Below are 26,298 nucleotides of genomic sequence, written 5' to 3' on the forward strand. Positions count from 1 at the left end.
TGTTTGCTGTTATCCCGAGTCGGTAATTCCTTCTGCCCAACAGTCGGAATCTCCGCGACAACTTCGATACATGTTATTTCGGTAAGTGCACTTTCTAGTTGTTGGCTCCCACAGAACTCGTTAAGCCGATTATTTAGCGATTAAATATTCGCAACTGCGAACGTAGTAATATATCAACGACAATAATAAAGTACAACAAAAACACATCAGAACAGAATTAAAGTAAAATAGTTCCAAATCCAATAGTTCACTTAAATTGTCCACGAAAGTCCAAATAGTTTACCTTCCCGGAGTTTTACTAATTCATACAATTCTATATCTCGTAATTTTTGTAACGTTCCGCGATTCTAAAAAAATGAGAAAACTATCTGGCTGCCAATCAAATGATTTTCCCCACGAACAGAAATAAAAATTTGATTGTTCGATCGAACAAACATTGATTTTATTCCTCATCTATAATCTGAAAATAATTTAACCCATATCTAGAGTTAGAACAGAGATATCCTTAGCGTCTAAAAAATAATGTATATTTATATAAAATTTTGAATCGTAGTATTAAAAAATCTTAATTAACATCGAGGCCAATTTTAATCGAAAGTAATTCGGTCCATGCAATTTTAGTTCCAAAAAACAATTCGAAGTACAGCGTCCCAACACGTCGATGGGGATTTGTTTCTTCTGACGCGAATCGTCCCCGAAACTGTTGAAATAAAGAACGGGACGAAATAACAATAACAGGGGATATTATTCCCGCGCAATCGCGCGTCTCTTTTTGGCCCCGGATATTCCTGCCAGCGGGAAAGAAATATGGCATAGTATTTTCCGTCGTTCGCCGGCGAAATTAGAAAAATCTCGTCACCCGTGGAAAACCCGTCGACTCTGGCGTCACGCGAATGCCCAGTTTCCATTAAAAAAACAGGATCGTTCCTCCGCTCTGTGATGGCACTCGTAGGCTCCGAAACGACGCTTTGCATACAAAGCATATTTCCCAGTGACCGGTATCGATGGCCGCCCGTTACATGATTCCGCTCAAAGGCGGCCAATTACAGCCTCGAAACGCCCGCTAGAAGCGCTGGTGATTCGCGATTTCACAGCTCGCGGACAGTGTTCGAAAATTGCTCGATCGTTCTGCTCGAAACTGTTCTTCGTCGCGCGAATTAACCCTCTCGATTCTTAATAAAATTCTAAAACACGATTCAAACGTAAAGCTGACCAGAGAAAAGTTTATCTCGTTTACTTTCTTTTTTTAATTTAATTACATAAGTGCTTTGTGTATAGAAATCATAATGTTAATTTTTACCAAATTGGTAAATGGAAATCAACTTTTCTTTAAAGCATTTAACAAATAATGAACTAACGGAGGATTGCATAAATTTTCAAATAATTACATTGACATATATTAAACAATTATTAGTTTGAACTTGCGGAGGACCGCTACTAGGACTATTTACTGAAAGAATCCCAAAGAATCATCGATTTATATTCAAATAAGCATCTTCTAATAATTTTTACAAAATGGAGGAATTTAAATCTTGATTTGAACAAACCAGTCCGTCGATGTTCTTCGAGTAATTGCATAACTGTTGGTCCAACCCGAAAGGGTCGAAAGATGGAACGCTCGATGGGAACGAATCCGAAAAACAGACGAAGGAGAATGGAGAAAAGAGTGGTCGGCGACGACAACGACATTCCGCGAAATGTCATTTCCATCGCATCGGTCATCGATCAAGCGACGCACGGGGAGCACGGTAACTGATATCGACAGGGTTGGACGACAGCGCCGACGTCCGCGATGAGTGACGTCTCGCGACCGGTGTCCGTCCTCTATTCGAAAATTTTTTTTTTTCGTTTTTCTTTTTAACTCGGTCCCTCGGTGGGAAACGACAGTAACGATTTTTCGTTTCTCTCCGACTCGTTCCCGTCCCGGCCCCTCTTTGTCGCACCCTCCTTCCACGGGGCCGTTTACACGCGACCGGCCGTGTTACCTGTCATGTAACGCGAATCGTATTTGACGTTGTAAAATGCGGGCCACGGCGATTATTAGCGAAATGGGAGCCGTGTAAAGGATGTACCCTTGAAAGCGTCGTTGCTCCTTTCTGCCTCGGCCGACGATTCTTCCCGATGACTCGCGGCTACCGTGGAGGATGATTCCAAAGCTAACCGAAATTTTCATCTTCTTTTAGACAGGCCTAATCAGCTAAAATGGCTTATTAACTCACTATCTTCGTATACTATTTATTAGATCTTTTAAATTCAATGTTCTGCTTTTAAGTAAACGTTCTTTCAATTTTATCAAACTGAGAAATAGAAAATTTTGTCAGCGTTAATTAGCGTTATGAAAATGACACAAGGAATGGATTCATCCACAAAAATCAGTAAATTCAATTATTTTTAAAACTGCACTTTGCAACTGCACCTCTTCGAAAGGAAAACACTTCACAGTAGTAGTGTGTGTTAAACAGTGAAAAATTGTCCTGTATCGTATCTAATTTCGTTTAAAATATAGTTATACCCCATCCTAGTTCCTAGACACTGTAATGATTCTTAAAATGAGCGTGATTCGTAAGTTGAATATTTCTATCTCTCCCAACTGGGAGGTTCCATTTCTATATCTTACAAAATACCATACGTACTTAGAATATAAAGTATCTAAGCGACGAAACTATCTTAGTCTTAACACAAAGCGCAGTTTCCAGTGCGCCTAGCATTTTAAAACACTTGGAGCCTAAAAATTAAATATCCCCTTGCTGTGACTTGTGACGTGTTCACAATGAACGTTTCCAAAGCATCTGACAACGCATCAATTGGGACGTTGGGGGTATAAATTATAAGTTTGATCGACAACTGTGAGGAATTCCTTGGGAGAATCCCCCATCGCTTCATACTCTCGCTCCACGTATCCGTCGATAATTTTCGTTCGTGTAATTGGATCGGCATTCCGTACACAGCGGGGCACAATGAAAATATTATGAATGGGAGATGTATGAAACGTGATCGCTAAATAAGCCAGATAAGAGGCGTGTCTCGGATTACCCAGCGCGCTATCTTAGATGACGTCATCGTGAACCGTGAAAACTACGCGATAGGATGTATAGTACGGTTTCTTATTTCCGGTCGTTGCATCTGCCACGGCTGGTAAACGATCCGGCCAACGTGGCAAGAACAATGCCCCAGCGAGAAGACGCTCGTCGAAGGGTCGTCTCGACGCTCGTGCCCGCCAGATCGAGAATCGAACCATCGACCGTATGCTGCATCCTTGTAAATTGTGCCCACGTGCTTCTCTGACCGCGAAATTACGACCGGCGTTGCGTTATCCCCGCGCAGAGTGAAAAAGATACGCGCGGCGAATTAACGAAGGCCTCATAAATGCCGTACCCATTACTCGCGGAATGTAATTACGCATCTTTCGGTCGAAGCCTCTAGGCTGCGCGTGGATGAATCTGCGGAACCAGGATTTTAAAATATTTCTGCGCGGTGAAGCTAATTACGCGTCGCTGTTGCCGAGGAATTTAATATACCGACGGTGACAAACCGCTCCGATCGAAACTCGAACGATTGACTGAGGACTAAATGAATCGTAAATGCGTCGAATCGATTCATTCGATGTCTAATAATGTCGTAATCGCCACAGATGCTTAATTAATAACTCGTAGAGTAGAATAATAGCTTTGTTGACGATACTGATTGAGACCAGGACTTTATTGACTGTCCACACATAGTAGTCCCTCGTTAATTGACCGAAATTCCACCGCGATTATTGACCGTAGTGTATCAAAAATAGAGAAACGGAACCAAGACTCTTTATCCAATAATTATCACAGTAAAAAACGAAGTTTATATAACTTTTTATATTTATTTTAATTGCTACCAAAATAAGAATTATGGAGTTTTGAGACTTCGCTAAGTTTCGTATTCGAGTTTTACGAACTAAAAGTCAGGTGTTCGTCACACCTGATCCACTGTATAAGCGTTATGTGTACTGTCCAGAATGTTTGAAGAGCGTCACCACGAAATCAGGTGAAGCACCTAATCCCAGACTCGGCTAAGCTGGCACATGCATACTGGCCATTTCTCATAGGCACGTTTTCGTATTTAGGGAACGTCGTCGAAAAAATACGCCGCGCTCAGTCTTCGTTAGAACCCTTTCGAGTTCGGGATAATCCCCGATGAAAAATGTTGAGCCGCGTCGTGGTATTGGAATGCGGGCAAGAAGCTCGTAAACCGTTTATTTTATAACGGTATAATATATTCCAAGCATGGTTTCTACGAAAATTTCGGGACAAACAATCTCGAGAACTCAAATAAAATAATAATTTATCATTAACGTAAAATATGAGATCATTCTAGAATTAAAATTGTTATTTCTATCTAATAAATAACTGATTTGAGGTTGTTTGTTCGTTGTTCGAGGTTTGCATTTGGAGATTGGAACAATCGAGTCTTTACACATTGGCTCAGACGTAGGTAGATTAGGAAATATAAACTCGGCACCGTATGCTGAACTAAGTGCTCATAGATGAGGCATTTAACTAAGAGACGAAGGATAAACACTGGGTAATTACACGAGGATAGTTAGCTAATTTAAGGTCGAAGTAACATACAAAATGTTACCCAGTGGTTCTTCGTTAAAGACTCTACAACTCGTGCACACGAATAAGGTAAACTAAAAGTGAGACAAGATCCTATAAACGTATTAAAACTATCTTCAAAGTTAACATCAACCAGGAAACGTTTCCACATTTATCTTTTGATTAGTTCAATCTATAATTTAAATTACATTTGGCTCCCGCAGAAGATTATGCGATAGCATTGATCCGTACTAATAATTGGATATAATTGAAAGATAAATCTCCAACTGCATCCACCCTGTACTTACTATAAACAAAATTCCTAAACTATATATGTATACAATTCTCGCGTATTTCTCCCTTTTAAATCTAGAATTTTGGATCTAGCCCAAATTTTATTCCCAAACAATGAATAGAAATTAAAATTCACACTACCGTTTGCCTACGATGAACGTTTAAAAATATCCCGTAAAAGATTCTAATTCATAAACTGAATTTAAAATAAATGTTCGAGAATGATTGCATCAAAAATATGAAGTCTAGGATAAACACACCAACGCCAACGAAAATCTATCGATTCCGGCGCCCCCGTTTCGTACACCGTTAATTATTTTTCCGCCTCGTAGTGACCCAGGTGGACGAAGCAGGGGGGAGGGAGGGGGTTGGAATCCCTTCTATCGAGGAAAAATGTTTCTCTTCCGCGTATCGATGCGCGGACCGTCCAGCGGAGAACAAAAATAATAATAAAAAAAAAAAGGAGAAACCAAAAAATAGTAAAAAAAACCGAGAAACGGATACAAAAATGGATAAAAAAAAAAAAAAAAAAAATCCTGCCGGTTCTCGCGGCTATCGATCGAGAGCAACATTATAGAGACGCGAGTTCGGCGTCGGTGCGCGCTCCGGTTCTGTTCGGTTGGTCATGCATCTTTGGGCTCGGCGAGCTGCACACGGTTGCTGCACTCCGTGAAGCGCTCCCGGGACGCATAAATCAAAGTCCTCCGCGGAGACTTGCCTCGGTTACGTTCCTCGTTCCGTCCGTTTCGTCCGTGTCTCTCCCACGAGCCGCCCTCCTTCGTCCGTTCGGAGTCGGGAGCGTATCGGCGGGATTTCTAATTCAAGCTAATCCTTTTTCGCCGCTCTAATTACATTATCAATTCACGGTAGGAAGGACCCGGGGTCCGTCCTGACGCTGCGTGCCGGGCGTCCGAGCGTGTACGTGAGCGCGGATACGCCCGATGCATCGGCATTTACATGGTCGGCCTGTTGCGCGTCGCGGTCTCGTCGCGCTCGACTGATTTATGGCGGCCGAATAAATTATAAGGAACAGATAGAAAAGACCGTCGACCGGCTTCGGAAGACCCCGGTGTCAGCAATTATCTGCCCGTTTCTCTGCTCTCCTCTGGGGCCGATCGATTATCTCGCCCCGACCGACCAAATTTCGCGTCGAATCGAATTTTCGATCACCGGGGCCCCCGTCTCGTGTCCGCGACGCTTTGCTCTTCGCCAAACCTGGAACGATGTCGCGTGTTGCGCGAACACGGGAACCGTCTGGGGGCTTTTAAAGACCTCGATCGTCAAATTGACCGGTCGTTGTAGCGACCATTGCCACAATTCTGGGATTAGCCATCGAGTCGTTGTCTGTAATCGTGAATATAAACTAGTTTATTATACAGGGTGTTCGGCCATTACTGAGAAAAATTTTAATGGAAGATTCTGGAGGCCAGAATAAGACGAAAATCAAGAATATCAATTTTTTGATTGAGGCTTCGTTAAAAAGTTATTAAAAAAATCAAAACATTTCAAATCTTTCTGGAAAAAAATTGTTGATGAGGGGAGTGAATTACTGTCATTTTTGGTGAATACACATACCCCCGAAATCCTACGTACTTTCGAGAAAAAAATTCTTTCCCGAAAATATACTCTGTGACCAAAAATGTTTCGAATTACTGAACACTCAACACCAGATTCCAAGAATATCCCACTACAATTAACAATATTTATTCTCATTTACTTTAGTCCCCCCGTCAACCAATATAATATTGCATAAATTAACCTTATCGTTCGTCCTCTTCTTGCACCGCATCCCTCTGGGTTTTTTGCAGGAATCGCGACGGTTCCAAAAATGCTTGATCCGTCTCTCGAAATCGTGTTTGAGATGAAAAGGGTGGCAGGTCGAAGAGTCCCGGGGGAATTGTGCTCGCGGGCAACAATGGCCGCACAGTGTTTCAACGAGGCATCACCCACGGCGAGTGTATACATCGTGGTAAAGGTTTCGAGGTCTAAGACCGCATCAGGCTGACGACATCCCGCTGTTAGGTCGGCCCTTTCATGTCGGCCGCCGCGGCAGCGGGAGGCACGGCTTGCCTGGACCTCCGATATATTATTACCCGAAGTCATTAATGGTAAACTGCAATTCTCCTCTTTTCCCTCCACGCGCCGTCCACGGAATGTCCGACAGGAGGGACAGAGAGGAGAGGTACGGTTCAACCAGCCGCGTCTCGTGTCTCGCTGCCAGCCGGACGAATCTGGAATTAATCGAGAAATATCGAATGGTTTATTGGCGATACGTTCTGCCCGCTCGTGTGATGGAGCAGAGCGGATAATTAATTATCCCCCTCTGGGAGGACGCTAATACGCGGGTACTTGGAATTTCTTCTCCCCCTCCGTCTCTTCTATCCCTCTTTATCGCTATCTGTCACTTTATCTAGCGTTTTGCTCGACAGAACCATGCTACGTTTAATTATACGGATTCATTCCAGCGCCAGGTGTACCCAACGTCGTCCAGCGGCCACGTTTGACCTATTCCCTGAACGTTCGTTACTTATCATGACCGTTTCGCGTTCGTTTGACCACAAAGAGCCTCACGCCTTCCATAAGCTGTTTCCAAATATTTAAAACTGTCTGAATACGTAACATAAAATATTTATATATTTTTGAAGCAATGGCAACTTGTGGAAAATCAGAGTAAAGAAATATTTTGTAGTTCTACAGCAACTAAACCAATCATAATTTTTACTGAAAACGAAACTACATACACGGCATTCAGACAGCTTCTTTACAAATGTCTTACATTTTATAATTATTTATTATTCTTATGTAGCTTATAGAAATACAAACGTGTTTATTTTCCTCGATGTTATAACGAGATTGTCAAACAAGGGCTAATATTCACACCCATACAAATAATTTAAAAACAGTCTATACCCCCGTAAATAAATAAAGAAAAACGCAAACACCCGGAGAATTCGACCAGTTTACCAGCGGCAAAATTTCCCGTCGATCGAGGCGATCTCGCGACGTTTCCGCTTTCGCGACGGAATCAAAGTCGAGAATTTCCGGTTCTCGAAGTTCGCTGGATACCGGGAGTTCCGCGTGCGAGTAAATTCGCCGTCCTTGGATCCTTACTTTCGAGCAGCTCCTCGCCGCCCAAGCCCGACAGAGTACGTAAATCTCGGGGACGATCGAACGACTCGAAACACAGATACCCGGGTTCTGGCTTGAAACTTCGTCCCAAGAGGAAGGTCCCTGTCGGTATTCAAGCGCTTCCACCCCATCGTTCACGGGCGTACGCGTGTATTCGCGCGCAACGGAACCGATACACGCGACTCGAGTCCTCGCAAAGACTGGAACGCACACCGACGAGACCGCTTTCTGCGGACCGGGCGGCAAGTTTGAAGCCCGCTGTGCCTCAGAATCCGTACTTAGAATCCCTGGGCAGAGTTCGGGCTGCGCATTGACCGCACAAAATCCAGCGGCGTTCTCACCTTACCCGTTTCTCGCGTACAACGATGACACCGACAACTTCAAAGGACTCGGAGCGTCTTCATGGCAGCGCCAAGCAACGTGGTTAATGCAATCCTGTCTTAGACTCGTATGCATAATATTGAAGTACGAATTACACAGGACATTTCCTCTGTACTTAATGTGGGAGACCTCACAATGACACAAAATACATAATACGATTATGACTAAAACGTGTAATTAAAATAAATCTTTGAAATTATTACAGTTGCTGAAGATTTAAGGAGTTAAATCAGTCATAAAGTGTTCTACGAAATTTTTTTAAAAACAAATTGAGAATCAAGGATTTAGCGAGTTTCGGTCGCCTTCAAAATTAAAATAACATTTAGGATTATTCTTTAGGGTTTAGAACTATTAATTCTCTCGAAATAACGACTGAAAATGTACCAAATGCACTCAATTCCTAGATATTAATTTGGCGAGCCTCAGTGTACGATTTGCCACTCTATTAGCGTTTTAAATATGATAAATATTCACTAGGACTAAATCTGTACTTCGTAAATATCTTATTGAAAATTGAACATTTATATCCCCCCAAACTTGAGGATCCCCATTTTAAGAATCGTCACTGTACCCTAGATTCCACCAAGTTATCAATCCTTGGTAATAATTACTTTTTCGCGTGAAATTACCTTCTGGTTGGTAAAAACACATCTTGTACCCGAACAATATTTTACAAGGAAGAAGAATTCCATGAATTCACTGTCGTTTGGAAACGCGACGAGGCAGACACCCTTAAAAGAAAGTTGTAAACGTTCGCTGCGTTATTTGCCCGGCGCATCGAAAGCATAATCGACGCAAGCATCGATTCCTCGCGTCTTTTGCGATTCTTCCGTGCGGAATTCGCGAGGCGATACCGGGAGTCGAGCAATTTCGTTTGAATATTTTTCCACGAACGAGGTGACGGTGTCGTTACACCTTCGGGGTCTCGTCAGCGACGTCATTTTCGCCAGATGCACCGGGGCATTGCAGCCGGAGAGTGCACTCGTTAAAAACTTTTCGCTGCATTCATTCGAATGCACTCCGTCAAAGTGCGATACGAGGGTCAGACGAGAGAACTCCGACAGAAAGATGGTAGATTTCCGTGTCGCTCGTCGCCCGGGTACGACGACCCAAGTTATCGCGCGCTCTATGCATCGTCATTATCCTTCCTGTTCGCGCCCGGTTTTCACGGGGGAAATTTTTTTCAAGACAACCGACGACGCGACGAATTTCGCGAAACGCGTGAAAAACATGCAACGACAGCGGGCTCGCGCGCCAAAGTGCACTTCAATTTCGTCGTTGGCGCGAATCGCGAACGCGTCGTGCATCCAGCGGCCCCTTTTCGCGTCTCTGCGGCTACGCGTGATCCGCGAACAACGCGATTACAATGACCACAGAACCAGTGCTTGGCACCCGTAAAACAGCCATTAAACTACCCGTTTCTTCCATCCGTTGGTGAAAGATCGCATTTAATTAACGGGGATACCTTTGATCTTTTAAACCGTATTTTCAGCAACGTCGAATAACGAGACTCGTCTCGCGGCGGCTATTCACGGGGATTTTTAAAATTGCCGGAAACTCGTGAAACTGGCAACGATAGAAACAACCGCGTTAACCGGTAGTAGAGATACCAGGATAGCATGGATGTTGTTAAATATTCGATTCGAGTATGAATTGTGTTCGCGAACAATATAAACTTTCTGTACGAACGTTCGCGTTAGATACTGTAGACTGAATATTCCTATGCATCTAGATACTTCGAGGAATGTAGCCCAGCAACAGGGAAATGTTTCTAAAGGTGCACGACTTCGTTAGGGATGGCTGGCTTGGACCTCTACTTCATAGAAAACATTTCCTTGAACTATAGGCCGACCGTATTTCGTGCAACCGAATACGATGGTGTGCTGGAGTAATATTTGTACGTGAAAATTGGATGGTCTTAGAAGTAATATATCTTTAGAAAATATAAATGTAATTTAAGCAATAGAGAAATAGTCCAAAACGTACAGTAAAATCTTTTTATTGCGAGTTTGAAAAATAATTAGGCACTTGAATATCATTAAAATTATTGTTCCTAATTTCTTAGCCTTCAAAATGAAACTTTTAGAATACGTCCCTTTTTGGTGGATTTAATATAAAATTCATCTTATAAGGTCGCAGTATCGACAAAGATGTTTTTATTAAAACTGCATTGTTAAAGAAATTTTAAACCCCATGAAATAATTATGAAGGAAGCATCGTAAAAGGAGTTTTTTGTCGATTGATTAAAATTGAAAAGTCTGGAAGTATAGATTCCTGGCAGTGTCGTTTAAAGAAACGAACAAAGGACGCGAAAAAAAAATTCCGTGCTCGGCGACAAAGGCGAAGTACCGAGAGTCACCCGGTTCAACCGGGAGGAGGCTGCTGTTTGAGCGTGTGTGCTCCCTTACGTCAGCTTGAACGCGGCCTTTTTTCCATCGCGTTCGCGTCAGAGATGCACCGAGAGAATGCACCGGTTGCACGGTGCAGCTGCGTGCGACACGCGGCCGCTGTTAGGACGCACTCGTTTCGCGAGAACTCGTTTGATCTCCCGCCTGTGGTAGCAACTCGGGTCAAGACTACTCGAATAATTTAACGTTCGTAGGTATTCAAACCTACGCTATGAATAAACTTTGAATATTAGTATTTAACACTAAACCTACCACGACCGATTAAATGAATTTCTAACATACAATATTATTTATAACTTCACGACTTTTCTTATAGTGTAAGTACTATAAATTTTTCAATATTCATTTCTACTTTTATTATTTCTTTTCTCAGAAAAATATGTAGTCTGTCTTGTCTACTACGACCAGTCATCTGATCGATTGAATGGTTTATATTTGGTACCAAATTCTTGTTAGTTTTCAATGTAAATAAGAAATATACATATAGCAAAGATGAAAGGAGAGAATCTTCAGTTTCCACTGTCTTAGAACAGTCTAACAAATAGTTAACAAAAGTGTAACAAAAAGTTAAGGTCATTTTTTAAATTCAACTATCTCTATCATCGTCTAACGCGTTGGGCCTCTGTCGCACGTGAGTGACGTAGTATTTACTATTTACGACGAGCACGTGCGGTCAACGACCTTGCTATGGCCGTAATGAAAGTTCATTGACCTCACGACGTAAACAACGAAAAGTAAACAAACTCTTATATCTCCAGATCTAAGAACGCAATCGACTTGAAATAGAAGCGTTATATCTCTAGAATTAATTACGCTATCCACTTGAATGAACCCTCATTTTAAAGGGCTTTTCATTCTCTATCCAACGAACATATCAACTATTATTATTTATGCTGTCTTCTATGCTTATTTTCAAATCTTCTTTGACTGTATGCATCAAAAGAACTAGAGTCCGATAAAACTGAATTATAAATTGTTTATTTAACTTTGTATACAGGATGTAAATAATAGTTTTCTCTGGAATTAACTACGATATCGACTTGGAACAAAATTCGTTTTTAAGGACGTTTTATCTCCTTTTCGATGAAAATTAAAAAATTACGGTGTAGTTTGTAAATTTTCCCTGTAAAATTAAAGTACTAAGTATGCACATTTAGAGTAAAATTATTGAATATTTTATTTATAGTCGTCGAATATTCTGAACCAATGCACACAATATTCAAATACTCAAATTGTTAAGACACGCTGATGTCGTTAATAAAATGTTAATAAATCCCTGTGTGCACCGTATTCACCCTGATTTATGTCTTTTCCTACTTACTCTAAAACCAATTAGGTGTTATGCAAGATCGTGGTACGACTGTATTTGGATTCGCAAATATTCGAGTCGCCGAAACGTTCGAATATTCGAATGCAGAGAAATTTGACGAGATGTTTCAACCCCTGAAGCAACGTTGTTTCCACCGAAGCGCGTACGTCGTTGCACCAGCGTTCCATCTCACGGTGGATGCTGATCGAATCGCAATGGCGCCGTATATCGATTACCTGCCGCTCACGGTGTTATCGAGCCACGCTTAATTAACGGCGAACAAACTGCAGGGTGGATTATAAGCGGCCAGGGTTAATCGCGCCGAGGAGGAGAGGGGACCAACGAAAAATGGTCCCCCGTCTTATAAAACCTACTATTTCTTCGATCCTCCCTTCCTCGGAGAAATCCATTCTCCCGTGACCAACGATTTTGTTCTCGTTTAAGACAAACGCTTTGAGATCCTTTACGGTAGCGAAAAGAAATCCTCGGGTCACCGTAAAATCGGCATTTCTCCGGGCCCGTGTGCCAACGACCGCGCTTTTTACCGCCATTCTTCTATGTACTTTCGCTGAATCGAATTTGGAGACCTGGAGGTTATCTTTTATTGACCCTCCTCATTTTTCAATCCACCACCATGACGGAAAAGGGATCCTATCGCAGCGATTAGCGTATATTTAGTAGAATATTTCAATCTATGATCAAAAATCTATATTTTAGTGAGCGAGAAAATATAATATTGTAACAATTAAGGTAGAGAACGGTACTTATAAATAAATAATATATAGAGAGATGTGCATATAACAGAATAGAATTGATATTGAGACTTATAATTTAATTATTCCATAGAGAATGAATCAAACTAAACTCGACTCAAATTAATCCAATTTATTTCGAAAAAAATAACGTGAAGGTTACAATCTCTCGGTTTAATTGGAATTTAGCGACGTTCGAACGAGAAAAAATCACTATTCGATAATCGTATTACCGCCAATAAAAATCTTCTACGGCGACGCTATATTTTAGCTGACATAAAATGCTCCGTCGACGCGTCGTTCGCGGAAAGTCCTAACAGCGCTCTAAAATGGCATTGTGGCGCGTCGGTACGGAACTAATGAACTCACGACGGGGCTTTCACGGACAGAGTTATTACAGCCCCCCTCTTCCCTGGCTATAGAGTTCCTCTCGTCCTTGCCTCTGTGGTTGTCTTCTGGTCCGTTCCCCGGGGTACTTCTCGCCACCTTCTTCCTTCTTCGAGACGTACAGCACCAGCGCCCTTCACCACCGACCCGGACACCGTGGCTGCCCGGTATTATGGCAGATGTATCGTTCCTCCGTTTAAATAAGCCTGGACCTAGTTTTACGACTCCTTCTTCTGGCTGTTACTCTTCTTAGCAGCTCTTTTTATCGCGTTCCACCAACTCTGCTTTCTGTGTGCGTGTTGGCAAGTTGTAATTGTTGCTAATACGTCGTCGGTTCGAGGAACGAAATGTTGGGTCATATTATTTGAAAATATGGATCTTATATCAGGAGTAATTGTATTCTCGAAAAAACCAAAACTAGTTTTAGAAAATCATCGAAACAGCGAAGAGGAGAGGGGATGATGAATCAAATATTGAAGCAAACTGTTTCTTAAAATATTTCTGGTACTGTTTCTCAAAAATAATAGAGTGCATTTACTTTTAAATTGTTAACAATTCACTTGGGGGTGGTAGCATCGACCTCGAAGAGTTCGTATCGACTTGTTTTCAGGCCCACGATCCATAATACCCTCGTATTCAAAGCCTTTGCACTTACAGTCGCGGAAGTATCGTACACTCTGGCAATTATTTTCTAAAAATGCAGGCGTGTCCACGTTTGCAATTGTTTCTCTCGCTGCTGGCAAAAGGGGGTGCTCTATTTCCGAGTTTCTCGCCTCCTGCTTTTAGCGCAACAACTTTAAAAAGCTTTCTCGATTCAACCATTTACGTTTGTTTCCTAAGCAGACTTTCTTTATTTTCTCTAAATTTCCGTTGCTGTTTCCAACGGCATCCATTTCCCAAGAGCCTCGGATCCCAAGCTCGCTTTCCATCGTCTGTTTCTACTTTACTTCATTCTTTGGGCGCTATCGTTACGACTATGGCAGAAATAATTTATTATGCGTATATTAATTATTTTGCTTATATTTGCTAGCCAACATAAATTGAAATTTATTTTATACGAAGCTTGGAAGAATAAATAGATATCCTCCATTAAATATTTCTTAGCAAACTCTCTGTTAGGCCCCTCATTTTAACTTTGATACCCATATTAAAACCGATGACTGACAAGAAAAAGGACCTTAATTTTCAACCTTGGTCGTCCAAACGTCACCCTTTTTCCGTCCATAAGGAACTCAAACGAAATTCTTCCGCGGCGTAGGAAATCTCGCGCCACTTCAGCCATTTTCGCGGTCATTAAACCGGGCGTCGTCGCGTGAACGGAGAAAAAGCCGCGTTCCGGAAGACTGCCAGCGCGGAGCAGAAGACGACTTCGTCGAGGAAAGTCGTGAATCCGCTAATTTGCTTTCGAAAGAAACCGCCTGGCGGCGGATTTTCCGCGGGATAAATCCTCCAAGCCGGGGAACAGATGGGGGTAGAAGGATCGACAAAGCGCGTAGTCGAGACGGCTATCTCGGCCTCCTTTCAGCCAATTCCGCGAACCGGAGAGCAACACAGTCGAGCCTCTCTCGACGACGTCTCATTGTTCGGGTCCCCTGTATACGCGTCTATACAGCCGGTGTCCTTTATCTTAATTCCATTACACTTCGCGACGCGACCTGCCAACTGCGTCCCGGTAATGCATCCCCTGACTCGGCTACCACCCCTCCGACCAGCCCTCTCTCGTCACTGTAATTTCGTGCGAGCTACTTTGACGTGTCCTTGACTCTCGCAGCTTGGAAACCTCGACCCTCGCCATTGCAGAAGTCCTTATTCATTCGCGGTGATTCAAAGCCCCTCCTGCTGGGCCTATCGCTAACGGTGTTGTTTCTTTATGGGTTGGAAGTCGCGACTACGCGGTATTTTGTTCGTTCTCCCATTGTTCGACGATCGCCGCGACTAATTAGTCTTTCATTGCGCCGCGGACCTTCCCGGAGAAATAAAATATTGCGTCCGATACAGGTTACAGTAATGATTCGTAACTTAAACGTTTCTATCCCTCGCCAACTGGGGATTATAGGATTTTTTTAATTTCCTGGGATGCAAAATATTTAGAACGGTACTGAGATCTGCGTTAAAGATGCTTTTTAATAATTTGACTTCACTATTTGTAATTGATCCTGGAAATACCATTACAGTATAATCAATTTGATTTATCACTTTTGCAACATTTCTATATTTATTTCGATGAAATAAATGGAACCAACATTGTTCTATATAAAAAAAATTATCTTACAATGGTCATTCGTTTTATTGTAGTAATAAGAAATCATTCTTGCTCACAAATGGAGATCATATTAACAGTATTATTTTTTAAACATTAAACATTTGTATGGGGAGAATCTGATAATTGGGGCATATCTGGTTATTTGGACAACTACGTGTATTCAATGGAATTTCGAAACACTTACGAATTATCGCGAGTACAATACGTCGACGACGACCTAAATTCGCAACATTATAGACGTGTCACGAATCACGACCGCTAACGAGCTCGTTTCTGTTCCAGAGAGGTACGACACCGCGTACGCCTGCGAGGGCAAAACACTGCTGATCGAATGCGGCGAGGGAAAGCTGATCCATCTCATCAGAGCGAACTACGGGAGGTACTCCATAGCGATATGCAACGAGCACGGGAACACCGATTGGAGCGTCAACTGCATGTCGCCCAAGTCCTATCGTGTGCTGAACAGCGAGTAAGTTTTTCGATCGACGTCCTTTGCTTCCCCCCGCCACCCACACAGCGCACAAGTGGTCCTCGACAATCATCCCCGTGCATCCCTTCCGTCCGTGTCTTCGTGAAACGCGTCGAGGAATCGAATCCCCGGATGAACGGTAGAAGATGAAACGAAAAATAAAAGCGAGACGAAAGTCGAACTGTACCGAAGAAAAATCGTAACGCGCGGACATTTTCTATCCTTAATGAGTCGACCAGCACCAATTAAAGGAGACGTCCGATCCGATCGAGCGTGGATCGCGCTTGTCACTTGGTCCCAAGGTTATCGAACGATCCGACTTTCCACGTGGATCGGTATCTACCTCTTTTACGACCGCTCCATTCGAGATATCCAGCATGACACCTGGAGCCTGGTTCGTTCGCTCCGCGGTAACGAGAAATGCTTCCTGAACCCGTGGCGCGTGTATATCGATCATAGTCTTCCGATGACCTTGGACGGGGCCCGATCTATACGATCTATCGCCGCGAATCTCGATCCGATCTCTCTGCCCGCAGAAGCGATTGGACGCCGCGGATGAAAAATTATTAACCGTCGAGTATGCGGAAATTCGAATCCGTGGATTTCGCGGCACGGAGAAGACTATAACGGCGTGTGGTCGACGCTCTAGCGGCGGAAGCAATCGTTAAAATGTTACGATCTATTTACTTCGCGACCATACGCGTTTTGAAGGAAAAATTCATATTTCGTTTCCAATGTTTGGTGCTTCGATCAAAGAGTATAGTCGAATTAGTGTGTGATTTTGGGTGACGTACCAAGTTTGAGTAACTGTAGGAACTTGTAAATAAATTTATATATTAATGACATCGTGTGTGTTATTGAATTATTAAATACGCAAAATGGCATTGCTGTATAAATTTATTTACAGTCCCTACAGTTACTCAAACTTGGCGTGTGATGCAAAGTCACGTAACGGATTGGGATCAATTCGTACTTGTGCCATTCGTTAGCTTTTCAAAGAAAATTTTAACACTGAGAATCTGACAAAATCACAGGCTAATAATTATAAGAATCCAATTTTAAAAAGTATGAAGATTCAAAGACTACGATATTTCTGATTTTTTAATAATATTTCAAGCAACAGGAAAGAATAAATTGAATTAACTGGCAATTATGTTCTCTGTTATTGTATGCTAAAGACGGAGGATTGAAACTTGGTAAAGATTATTTTAAACTAACGAATATGACGAGTCCAAGTTGATTCAAATGCAGTTTGCACGTGATTATTCGTCTATACATTTTTCTCGAATAAAATATTATCGGGTTGCAATCTTGAAGCAATAAACCAAAAAAATTCCAAGTGAAAGGTAATTCTACGTGCAAAAATAAATCGAAAACGCAAAGTAAAATTTTTCTGTACGAGACTTCGTTTCCCAGAAAATCAACGTTGAAACTATCTGGGGCACGCGCGCGTTTGATTGAATATCAGTTCAGTAAATCTCTCTATAAATATCTGACTTATTCCCATACATACCATATCATCGAAATGAATATCCATTTCATATCAGTATAGGAGTCTACAAAAATGTCTCTACAGTTCACGCTAAAAAGTAATCTCGTGTGCCCCAAACATTTTCAAACCGGATTTTTTCGTAAACGAGGCCCCGTACAAAAAAATTCTACTCTACATTTTCGAAGTATTTTGACATGCATTTTTCTTCGAAACTCGAGACAACGATCTTCGGTGAAAATGAAGGTTCCTCGACGCGTTCCTCCTCTCCTGTCCACGGAAATGGAGCAAAGAGCACGGAGTCGAGATCGCAAGGAAATAAACGATGGGGGTGAAAGGAAAGGAGAAAGGATATATCCAGGGGAGGAAGGAAAATGAGAAAGGAGTGGACGGCTTCATATGGTCCGGCGAACTGGCCAATTGCTTGACCATTGAAGAGCGTATTTCGCGGCGGATCAGAGCGATAGGAAGAATCGCAAACTCAGTGATCTCTTCTCTATCCCGGTCCCCGCGAACATCCACTCTATTTCCTACGATCTCCGTGTCTGCGTTCCTCCAAGTCACACTTACACACGAGATACACACAGCTTGCGATACACGTTCACACACGAAACGTACGCGTTACCACGCGCGCGTCACCGATCCATGTCCCACGAGATCCCTCGTCCCGAGACACCCAATCTTGACGAAACGTCCTGCGGATTTCTGATTCTATTCTTTCTTTATTTCTTCGTTTCTTCCCCTCCTCGTTTGTGTTTCTTTATTAGGTCTTCGTTGTCGAACGAATCGCGACGATATCGAGGACCCGTTGTCCGGTCAGTCTGGATGCTCGACTCGAGAGCAGGGACTTGGTGGAAATGGAAAGTACTGGCATCGTATCGATAGCTTTTTGTTTTATGAAATTACAATTGTCGTATGTGTTGATAATTTTATATTTATATTACGTATACAATATACAGTAGAGCCTCCATCTTTGTAGCGTTTCGCTTACGAAAGTAGCAATTTAAAATGAAGATTGCCAACAAAAATCAGAAGAATACCAGTACTGTGTGGGCGAAATTTAATCGAAACCCGTAAGAATTTCGTTACTAAGTTCCTGCTCCGCAGAATGGAGCACAGGCAGAGAGGGAAAATAGACAGAGAGAAGAGGGTGACGCAGAATTTTACGAAACGGTCGCGTTTCGTCGTGATTAATAGCCCGCAGGCGGAAATTGGTTTCGTTCGGAGCGGCGCGACGCGAACGACGATGATAAGACGACCGACGTTGGCGTCGACGTGAATAATTGGGAAAGATAATCGCAACGACGAGTGGGAATCGCGTCTAGCGGAATTATCGTCGCGGCAAGGACCGAAATGAGCTTTTCGATGTCGATTGCATCGTCGAAACAGGAAAAAGGACCGCGACGAGGACGCTCGACCGCCGAAGAGCGCGACGTAACCGCGAAGGTCGCGTTAAAATCAAATTGCTCCTTCTCCACGGTGGCTGAAGCGTACTTTTTCGAGAAAAAAAGTGTATTTAAAGTTGGAGCACCGTCTAAGGACCCGACAGGAGTAATAACTTTCGGGTTAACTTTAAGTGGAGAAGTTCTGCGACGTCGGTGTCGCTCCGCGCGGAATTCGTACGCGTGTTGCACGTATTCCGAGACTTGTGCGTCAGACATGAACTAGAGAATTTAATTGTCTTTCTGTGATCTCGAAAAGCAGTTAAATTTGTTTTTTGTACAGTATTTAATTTTATAGCAACGTTGTTTTTGGCGAGGACTTTATAATGCAAACGTATGAAGAACAAGCAACCATCGAATAAAATAACTTGTTTTTTCGCGGGCGGTTTTTTCGAGATCGTAGTCGTAATCAGGAATAAATTGCTCTTCGTTGGTTTTATTGGTTATTTATTATTCGAATAAAATGTTGCCCAACTCTGATCAAAGCGTATCGCAAGACGAGGAGAAGGAGCTTCGACGCCAATTTAACTCCTCCCGCGGAATCGATCGGGACAATCGCTGATCGTAATCGCTGTTCTATCCCTTCGATATACGGTTACTTGTCTCTCTTCTCTCTGTCTACGTCGTCTATTATCCTTTCTTCCAGTCTCTATTCGCGAATCGATCCAGACTGTCGTGACTTTTTCTCCTATCAATTCCCGTGTCTCGCGAGTACCGGGAAATTTCGTGCAACATATCGACAGTCACTGTTCATCGATGTACAGGGTGATTCCGGTAACTCGATCGAGCTGTAGCTCCTTCGTATACGAAGATAGAAAAACAGAAACACATACAGTAGATCACAGTGAACAATATTTATTACCATCTTTGAAATTCAAATTAGAAAAGATCAGTAATAAAATATAAGTCTGCGAGCAAGAATATTTCGTCTATAAATTGAAACCTCGCCATTCGCGTAGAGCGAAAACATCTGTGGCCTACATCGATTATAACGAATACGAATTTAACCTTTCCAGTGATTTACTTTACCACCATTTTCGTAATCTAGGTTAGGAAACTATGAATTAGTAACGAAACCTTACCGTTTACGAATTTACATTTTATTTTTAACCTGAAACTTCTGATATCCTGAGCTTTCAAGACGACGATAAATCACGGGAAACGTTAAATGGAATTTTATGCTCGATACAACTGTATATTATTTTTAATGTATAGTTTCTGATATTCTGAATTTTCAAGATGGCGATGAATCAAGTCACAGGAAACGTTAAATTTTTACCTATTTTCGTTTGAAACGTAGATACGTTCCAGTTCGGTTGTTGGAATCACCCTGTACACCCAATTGTATCGAATGGGAGCGCCAGTGAAGACGGTTCTCGGTGGAAAAATGTGTATCGACGGTTCCGTTTAATTCCCCGCGCTTAGATATTTCTACCGATCGCTAGGGAGTTCCATTCTCTCGAGTCTGGATTTTAATCATCCTCGCGGATCGGCCTTTATCGGCGCGTCATCGGCTACCCGGAATAAATTATTACCGCGTACGCCGCGGTAATTTTCCTTTTTTCGGCTGCCTTTGACGCGCCTCTGCCGTCCTTCATTTAGAACCGTCCGATCTGGCGTGCGAGTGATTTTCTATCGTTGAACGGAGAATCAACGGTGCAATGGCGGTCATGTGCATTCCGTCGAAACGCCAGACGATAATCAGTTTTCAGTTCGGTCTGGCGAGAAATTTCGTTCGCTAGTCACCGTATTATCCTAAATTAGCGATGGGACCGATTCGATGACACGCTCGTTAATATCGATACGTATCGATACCCAACATCACGACGAGGTATCGAACTGCTATCAGAAATAGTCGTTGGTACTAATAAACCACCGTTCTTGACACTTATTGTAGTATCGATACAATTTAAATGCGAAACTATGACTCTTCTTTTGCATCGACAAAACCTGAAAAATCGTAATTTTTCTTCTCGATGAATTTATAATGCATAGAATTTCTTTAGAAGAAATAATGTCCTTAAAGTATGCGATATGTATGTAAATTTTAGAGAAGCTGTCATCGATAATTTTTAAATAAGAAAATAACAGAGGTCAATCTTTGTGCACAATATAAGATACTTTTTTCTTACGAGACTCCGATGATTTAATATCACAGGTGGAAATGTTGCAAGAGAAGGCAATCTAAGAAATCGAGTGGAAATTTATTTATCATCTGCGACAACACTATCATTTCGATCATTTGTCTTGCGAATTATAAGCAGCTGTCAAACTTGACACAACGAATACGTGTCGATACAACAATACCGTGTCTGATTCTGTGCAATAAAAACAACGAAATCAATTTCAATCTATTCTAATTCCAATTTCCAAATTCTATTTCTGAGTAACGATTAACAATTTTGGATTCGTCCAACTATTTTACGAACTATTCATTTTTTCTTCCATATTCGAAGATAAAATTTGCTTTGGAATACTTTTCGGTCCCGTCGCTGTCGTAAACACTTTGAGCCGCTTTTATGTTTTGTTCCCCCGCCAATGTCCTCGCAACAATCGATCCTCTGCATCGTTTTAACCTGTCCCATTCTCTAACACGTGGGTGTGGTTTGCGCAAGGTGCATCGATTCCCCGTAAGAATTTCACACGCATGCACGTACTGGTTTGGAACACTTAACGCAATGTGTATCGAGGTTGTTCGCTACGGTGCTTCGTTTCGAAAGGTCCTTTTGTCGAAGTGCTAGTAACGAATAACGAGAGCTTGTTTCCATCGTTAACGCGTACGCTGCCCAGCGTGAATCGAAAGTGTTATTCCGTCGACGCGTTGCCGGAGCCCGTTGGCGCGTTTTCTCGAATCGAATCCGACGAATGGCTCGCTAACGCGATCGATCTCCATTCCGATCCGCGCCAAACGCGTCTGACTCGATTCGGTTCGATCATTTTCAATTTACAGTCGGATTCGAGGGGAACAAAGAAAGGTGTAAATATTCGAAATTTAACGCGCGGGTGAGATTCACGCGAGGCAGTCGGCGCTTAGATCCTTTGACTCTCCTTCTTAACACAGTACCCCAGGGATCTCCCCTCCAGAGGTAAGCAAAATGGAGCAAGTGTATCCCAAGTGTCGAGGGACAAAGTAGTTGGCTGCGCAATTCTGTTCGAGGGTAACCGCTCTAGCTCTCTCTTTCTCCCTTTTCTCGCAAGCTATAGTAGTCCTCTTCGCGTTATCCTGGTGCACCGATTCCAGGGATATCATTCTCTTCTTCTATCAAGGGCAGGAATTGGACTATAGCTGTTACTGGAAATTAAAATCGATTAATTAAACTTTGAGACCTTCGATGACCTATTTGATAAATATGAACAAGTGATAATAGAGACATCAATGTATTTGAGTTATTTCTTGTTTCAAAATTCGTTTATATTCCCGAAGTCCCAAGGTCTGATGCTGATTTTTTTATCAGGTTTCGCTCAGTGGTAGAGGTTGAAAAATTGAAACTAATAATACTTGGTTTTGGTCGAAAAATTTCACACCTTCTCGAATTTTTTTCTAGAAAGTGCGTAGGATTTCGGGGGTATGTTTATTCACCAAAAATGATTGTAATTGACCCCCGGAACCAAAAATAATTTTTTCAGAACGATTTGAAATTTTTTTTTTTCGTCGAAAAATTTAGGCACCTACCCCCTGTCGATTTTTCTTAAAAATTAGTTTTTCATTTGTAGTAATTTTATTTGACGCCCTACAGAAAAGTTGTCTAATACTTTTTTGTAGGTACCCATGAGCTCTACTTCGGAAAAAAGTTTCACTGAAATATATTCACAATTGTAGGAGTTATGGTTGTTTGAAAATTGGACCATTTTTATGGTGGTTTTCTCATTTTGCGGGGTCAAGGACCAACTTTTCGAATATTTTTGCGATTTGTACATATTCTCCACCAAAATACGCGTAGTTTGCTTTTTTAAACATCAAAATCGTCCAATCCGTTCAGAAGTTATGACGTTTTAAAGATACGCATGAAATTTCAGTGAAACATATCAACGCTATGGTCAGACATGTAATTTTCGGAAATGAATTTTTTTCTCGAAACTGAGAAGGATTTCGGGGGTATGTCTATTGACCAAAAATGCTTGCAATTGACCCTTGCAACTAAAAATAATTTTTCCAAGACGATTCGAAAGTCTTTTTTTCACCCAAAACTTTCTGCACTTACTCGAATTTTTTTCTTGAAAGTGGGTAGGATTTCGGAAGTATGTGTATTCACCAAAAATGATTGTAATTGACCACCGCAACCGAAAATAATTTTTCCAGAACGATTTTGGTATTCTTGATTTTCGTCTTATTTTGGGCTCTAGAATCCTCTATTAAAATTTTCCCCAGGGGTGGCCGAACACCCTGTATATACACTCCTCAGCCGATCATTCAATATCCCGGAGTCTAAGGCAGGGTCTGGTAGGATGCCTTGCTGATGAATCCACCAGCAAGTCTCCGATACAAAATGCTCCATCTCCTTTCCTTTGCTTAATTCCTACTATCTCGCTTACCATTCCTCCGGTTTAGTAAGCACGTCCACGCCTCAAACAAAGGTCAGCAATAACGTCAACGTTAAATATCTCAAAAACTACAAACTATCTGCACCCAAAACCAAGTATTATTAGTTTCAGTTTTTCAAGCTCTATCACTGAGCGGGAAACCTCCGATTTAAAAAACCAGTGTCAGTCCTCGGGACTTGTAAAGTATTATTTCGTTCAAAAAGCTATCCCCGACCTGCCCTTGTCATCCTAAGAGAAGGTACTCTTCTCAGCTCTCTACATTCCGCGAGTTAATCTCGACCCGATCGTGTCGGGATCTGTTAATCCATCTTGGTCGACGCCACGCGGCGTCGCTAAACAGTTACGGGAGCCACGAAAGACCCAACGAAAGTTCCGCGAAGCGTGGCTCTGCCACGGATGCCAGACATTTCGTACGGGAGAATCCCGGTTTATTCGCGGGCGGAAAGACCGATCGCGGATTAACCGTGCACTGCGGACAAAGCCGGAAGCCCACGTCGAAACGACGGATTGACGGCGTGTTAGAGACCGGTTGGTTGAAGGTAGATTTATCAGGGCCCCGGGTCGGGCACGTCCGAGATTACGATTTAAGTGAAACCCGGGACGGGGTCGAGAGGACGGTTTCGCTGGAACGATTAATGAAATTGAACGGCCGGGTTCGCCGGGCGAAATTCCGTCTGCGGAATTAATGACGGCTCTGTGCGTAACCGTGGAAATGTTCATTACGCCCGTTGAGAAATGACGTGCGCCTAGCGGATTTTCCGCTCGCTGGGAGCCAGCCGAGCAATTAGATCGGGGGAAAAAAGGAGCAATTGGCAACGCTCGAGCTTTAACGCGGGAATTAGTTCTATTTCGTGTCGGGTTAGCCTTCGACTGGTAGAACCAGGTCTGGTCGCATTCTCCAAGTTCGTTCGGAGCGTTGTAGCCGATTTGTTACGGTAGCCGAGTGTACTTGAAACTATCTATACAGGGTGATTCGCGCGATTCGACTTGTATCTCAGCTTTGGTTAAACGCACGAGAAAAACTGTGATAATTATTCAGAATAGGGACACATTGTTCTGTATGTATAAACGCTAACGTCGATTCTAGTTTTTGAGATATTTTATTTTAATATTCTCCTGGTGATAAAAATGAATTGTAGAGCGAGTGGAATTGTCGAATTAAAACAAGTACTGTGCTTATGCGAAAAGAAGGCATCTGTGTTGGCATCCCCGCTCTAGTACCTCTCTACTATGTTCCTTTCTACTGTAGACAGGTACTAGGGATGTCAACGCAGCGTAGCCTTCTTTTCGCGCAAGCATAGTAGTTTGGTTCATATAGACCCAAGGATAAGAAAAGTTTAAAATTTTTAAATATGTCACGAAGTATTAATTCTTTTAACATTGATCCCTAATGCTTCTATTCGCTGAATATTCTGAAATATTGATATGCGAGAAAGTTGTCCTAAGATGGTAAATGAACTTCATCTTCTGTAATTCTAATAATGTAAGTCCAATTGCGCAACACACCCTGTATATTTTTAGATTATTCTCGAACAACGACCAAAATGCATTTGTATCGAATTGCTGGTAATCGGAGCCTGTCTACCGACGAACGTTATTTATTTATTATGATGAATTATCTTCAGAACGTTTCGACAAGTTTATAACGATCTTCTTCAGGCAAACAAATTAGTCTTATTGCGAGGAGAAAGGAAGAATAGTTCTTGATTGAGGGGAATATGGTAATTTTGTCGTACAACAGCTGACTATAACGTCCGAGCAATACGGCTTGCACGGAAGGTCCTTGCTCTGCAGGATAATTTCGAAATCGGAAGAAGCACGTCTCACTGTGGTAAGATTAATTTCTTTTCATGATGAGGACAGCCACAGGTGGTCGAAACATTTTAACAGTAATTCATCATAACAAATATTCTTTATTGAAATACGCATCGTCTACGCGACCCGATTACCAACGATATAAATTTTTACAAAAAGCAGTAGTTGCCAGAATTCATTGTTTTTGGATGATTTGCATTTTCTGTGAAATTGATATATTTGGTAACGAGCTAACGTAACATTTCAGAGAGCCATTTAATCGACAGAAATATATATTTTGCACACGAGTCACTTTCAAGCGTTCATTCCAGCCTGTCAGTCGAGGATTAATTATAGTCGACAATTTTCTGTTACTTAACATTGCTAATAATTGGTATAGCTTTTACATAGATATTACGCTGCTAAGAAATCATATGTGAGCAACTAATATTTCACTCGCTGGGAACCAATCGAGCAATCAGATCGACGGAAAAAATGACTAATTGGCAACGTTCGGCATGATAGAACAAGGTCTAATCGCATTCCCGAGCTTCATTCCAAGAATAGTATTCGATTTGTTGCAATAGTCAGGCGTACTTGAAACTTCGTGCCTATATTAAAATAGATAATTATTTACACGATTTCATAACCATCAAACTGTTACATACTTATTTGGCACAGCGAACAGGCATACGTTTCCGACAAAATGACGGAGCAGTTGCTGGCAGAGTTTGTAATTTATGGCCGATTGTTTGCATTGACTCTGAAATTCATAGTTTCGGCAACGAGTTAATGTAACATAGACGTAGACAGCTATTTAATTAAACTAAATGTATGTCATATATGTATTTGGTTAGCAAAGCGTGTACACAGAACCAGCCACGTCCAAGTGTACATTTCAGCCAATTAGTCGAAAGTAAATTTCCGTTTATTAAACATATTCCCGATAATTCGTACCGAAATAACTTTAACATGGATACTATATTGTTAATAAATTACGTAGTGGATTTTCTACATGTTCGAAATCGCTACAACAATTATATGGAGGGAGAAACGACCAATTGGCTACGC

General features: G+C 42.0%; 1 protein-coding gene across 8 annotated transcripts in view; it reads left to right on the forward strand.

The window, feature by feature from the left end:
- LOC143347259 (latrophilin Cirl) overlaps positions 1-26,298 on the forward strand; it is a 610,528-nt gene that overhangs the window by 528,280 nt on the left and 55,950 nt on the right. For all 8 annotated transcript variants that reach the window (XM_076776307.1, XM_076776305.1, XM_076776306.1 and 5 more), the window contains one exon: positions 15,774-15,960. In XM_076776307.1, the coding sequence (XP_076632422.1) occupies positions 15,774-15,960 (187 nt within the window). The remainder of the gene's footprint in view (positions 1-15,773; positions 15,961-26,298) is intronic.

The sequence above is a fragment of the Colletes latitarsis genome, chromosome 10 (assembly GCF_051014445.1).
Source record: "Colletes latitarsis isolate SP2378_abdomen chromosome 10, iyColLati1, whole genome shotgun sequence".
NCBI classification, from domain to species: Eukaryota; Metazoa; Arthropoda; class Insecta; order Hymenoptera; family Colletidae; genus Colletes; species Colletes latitarsis.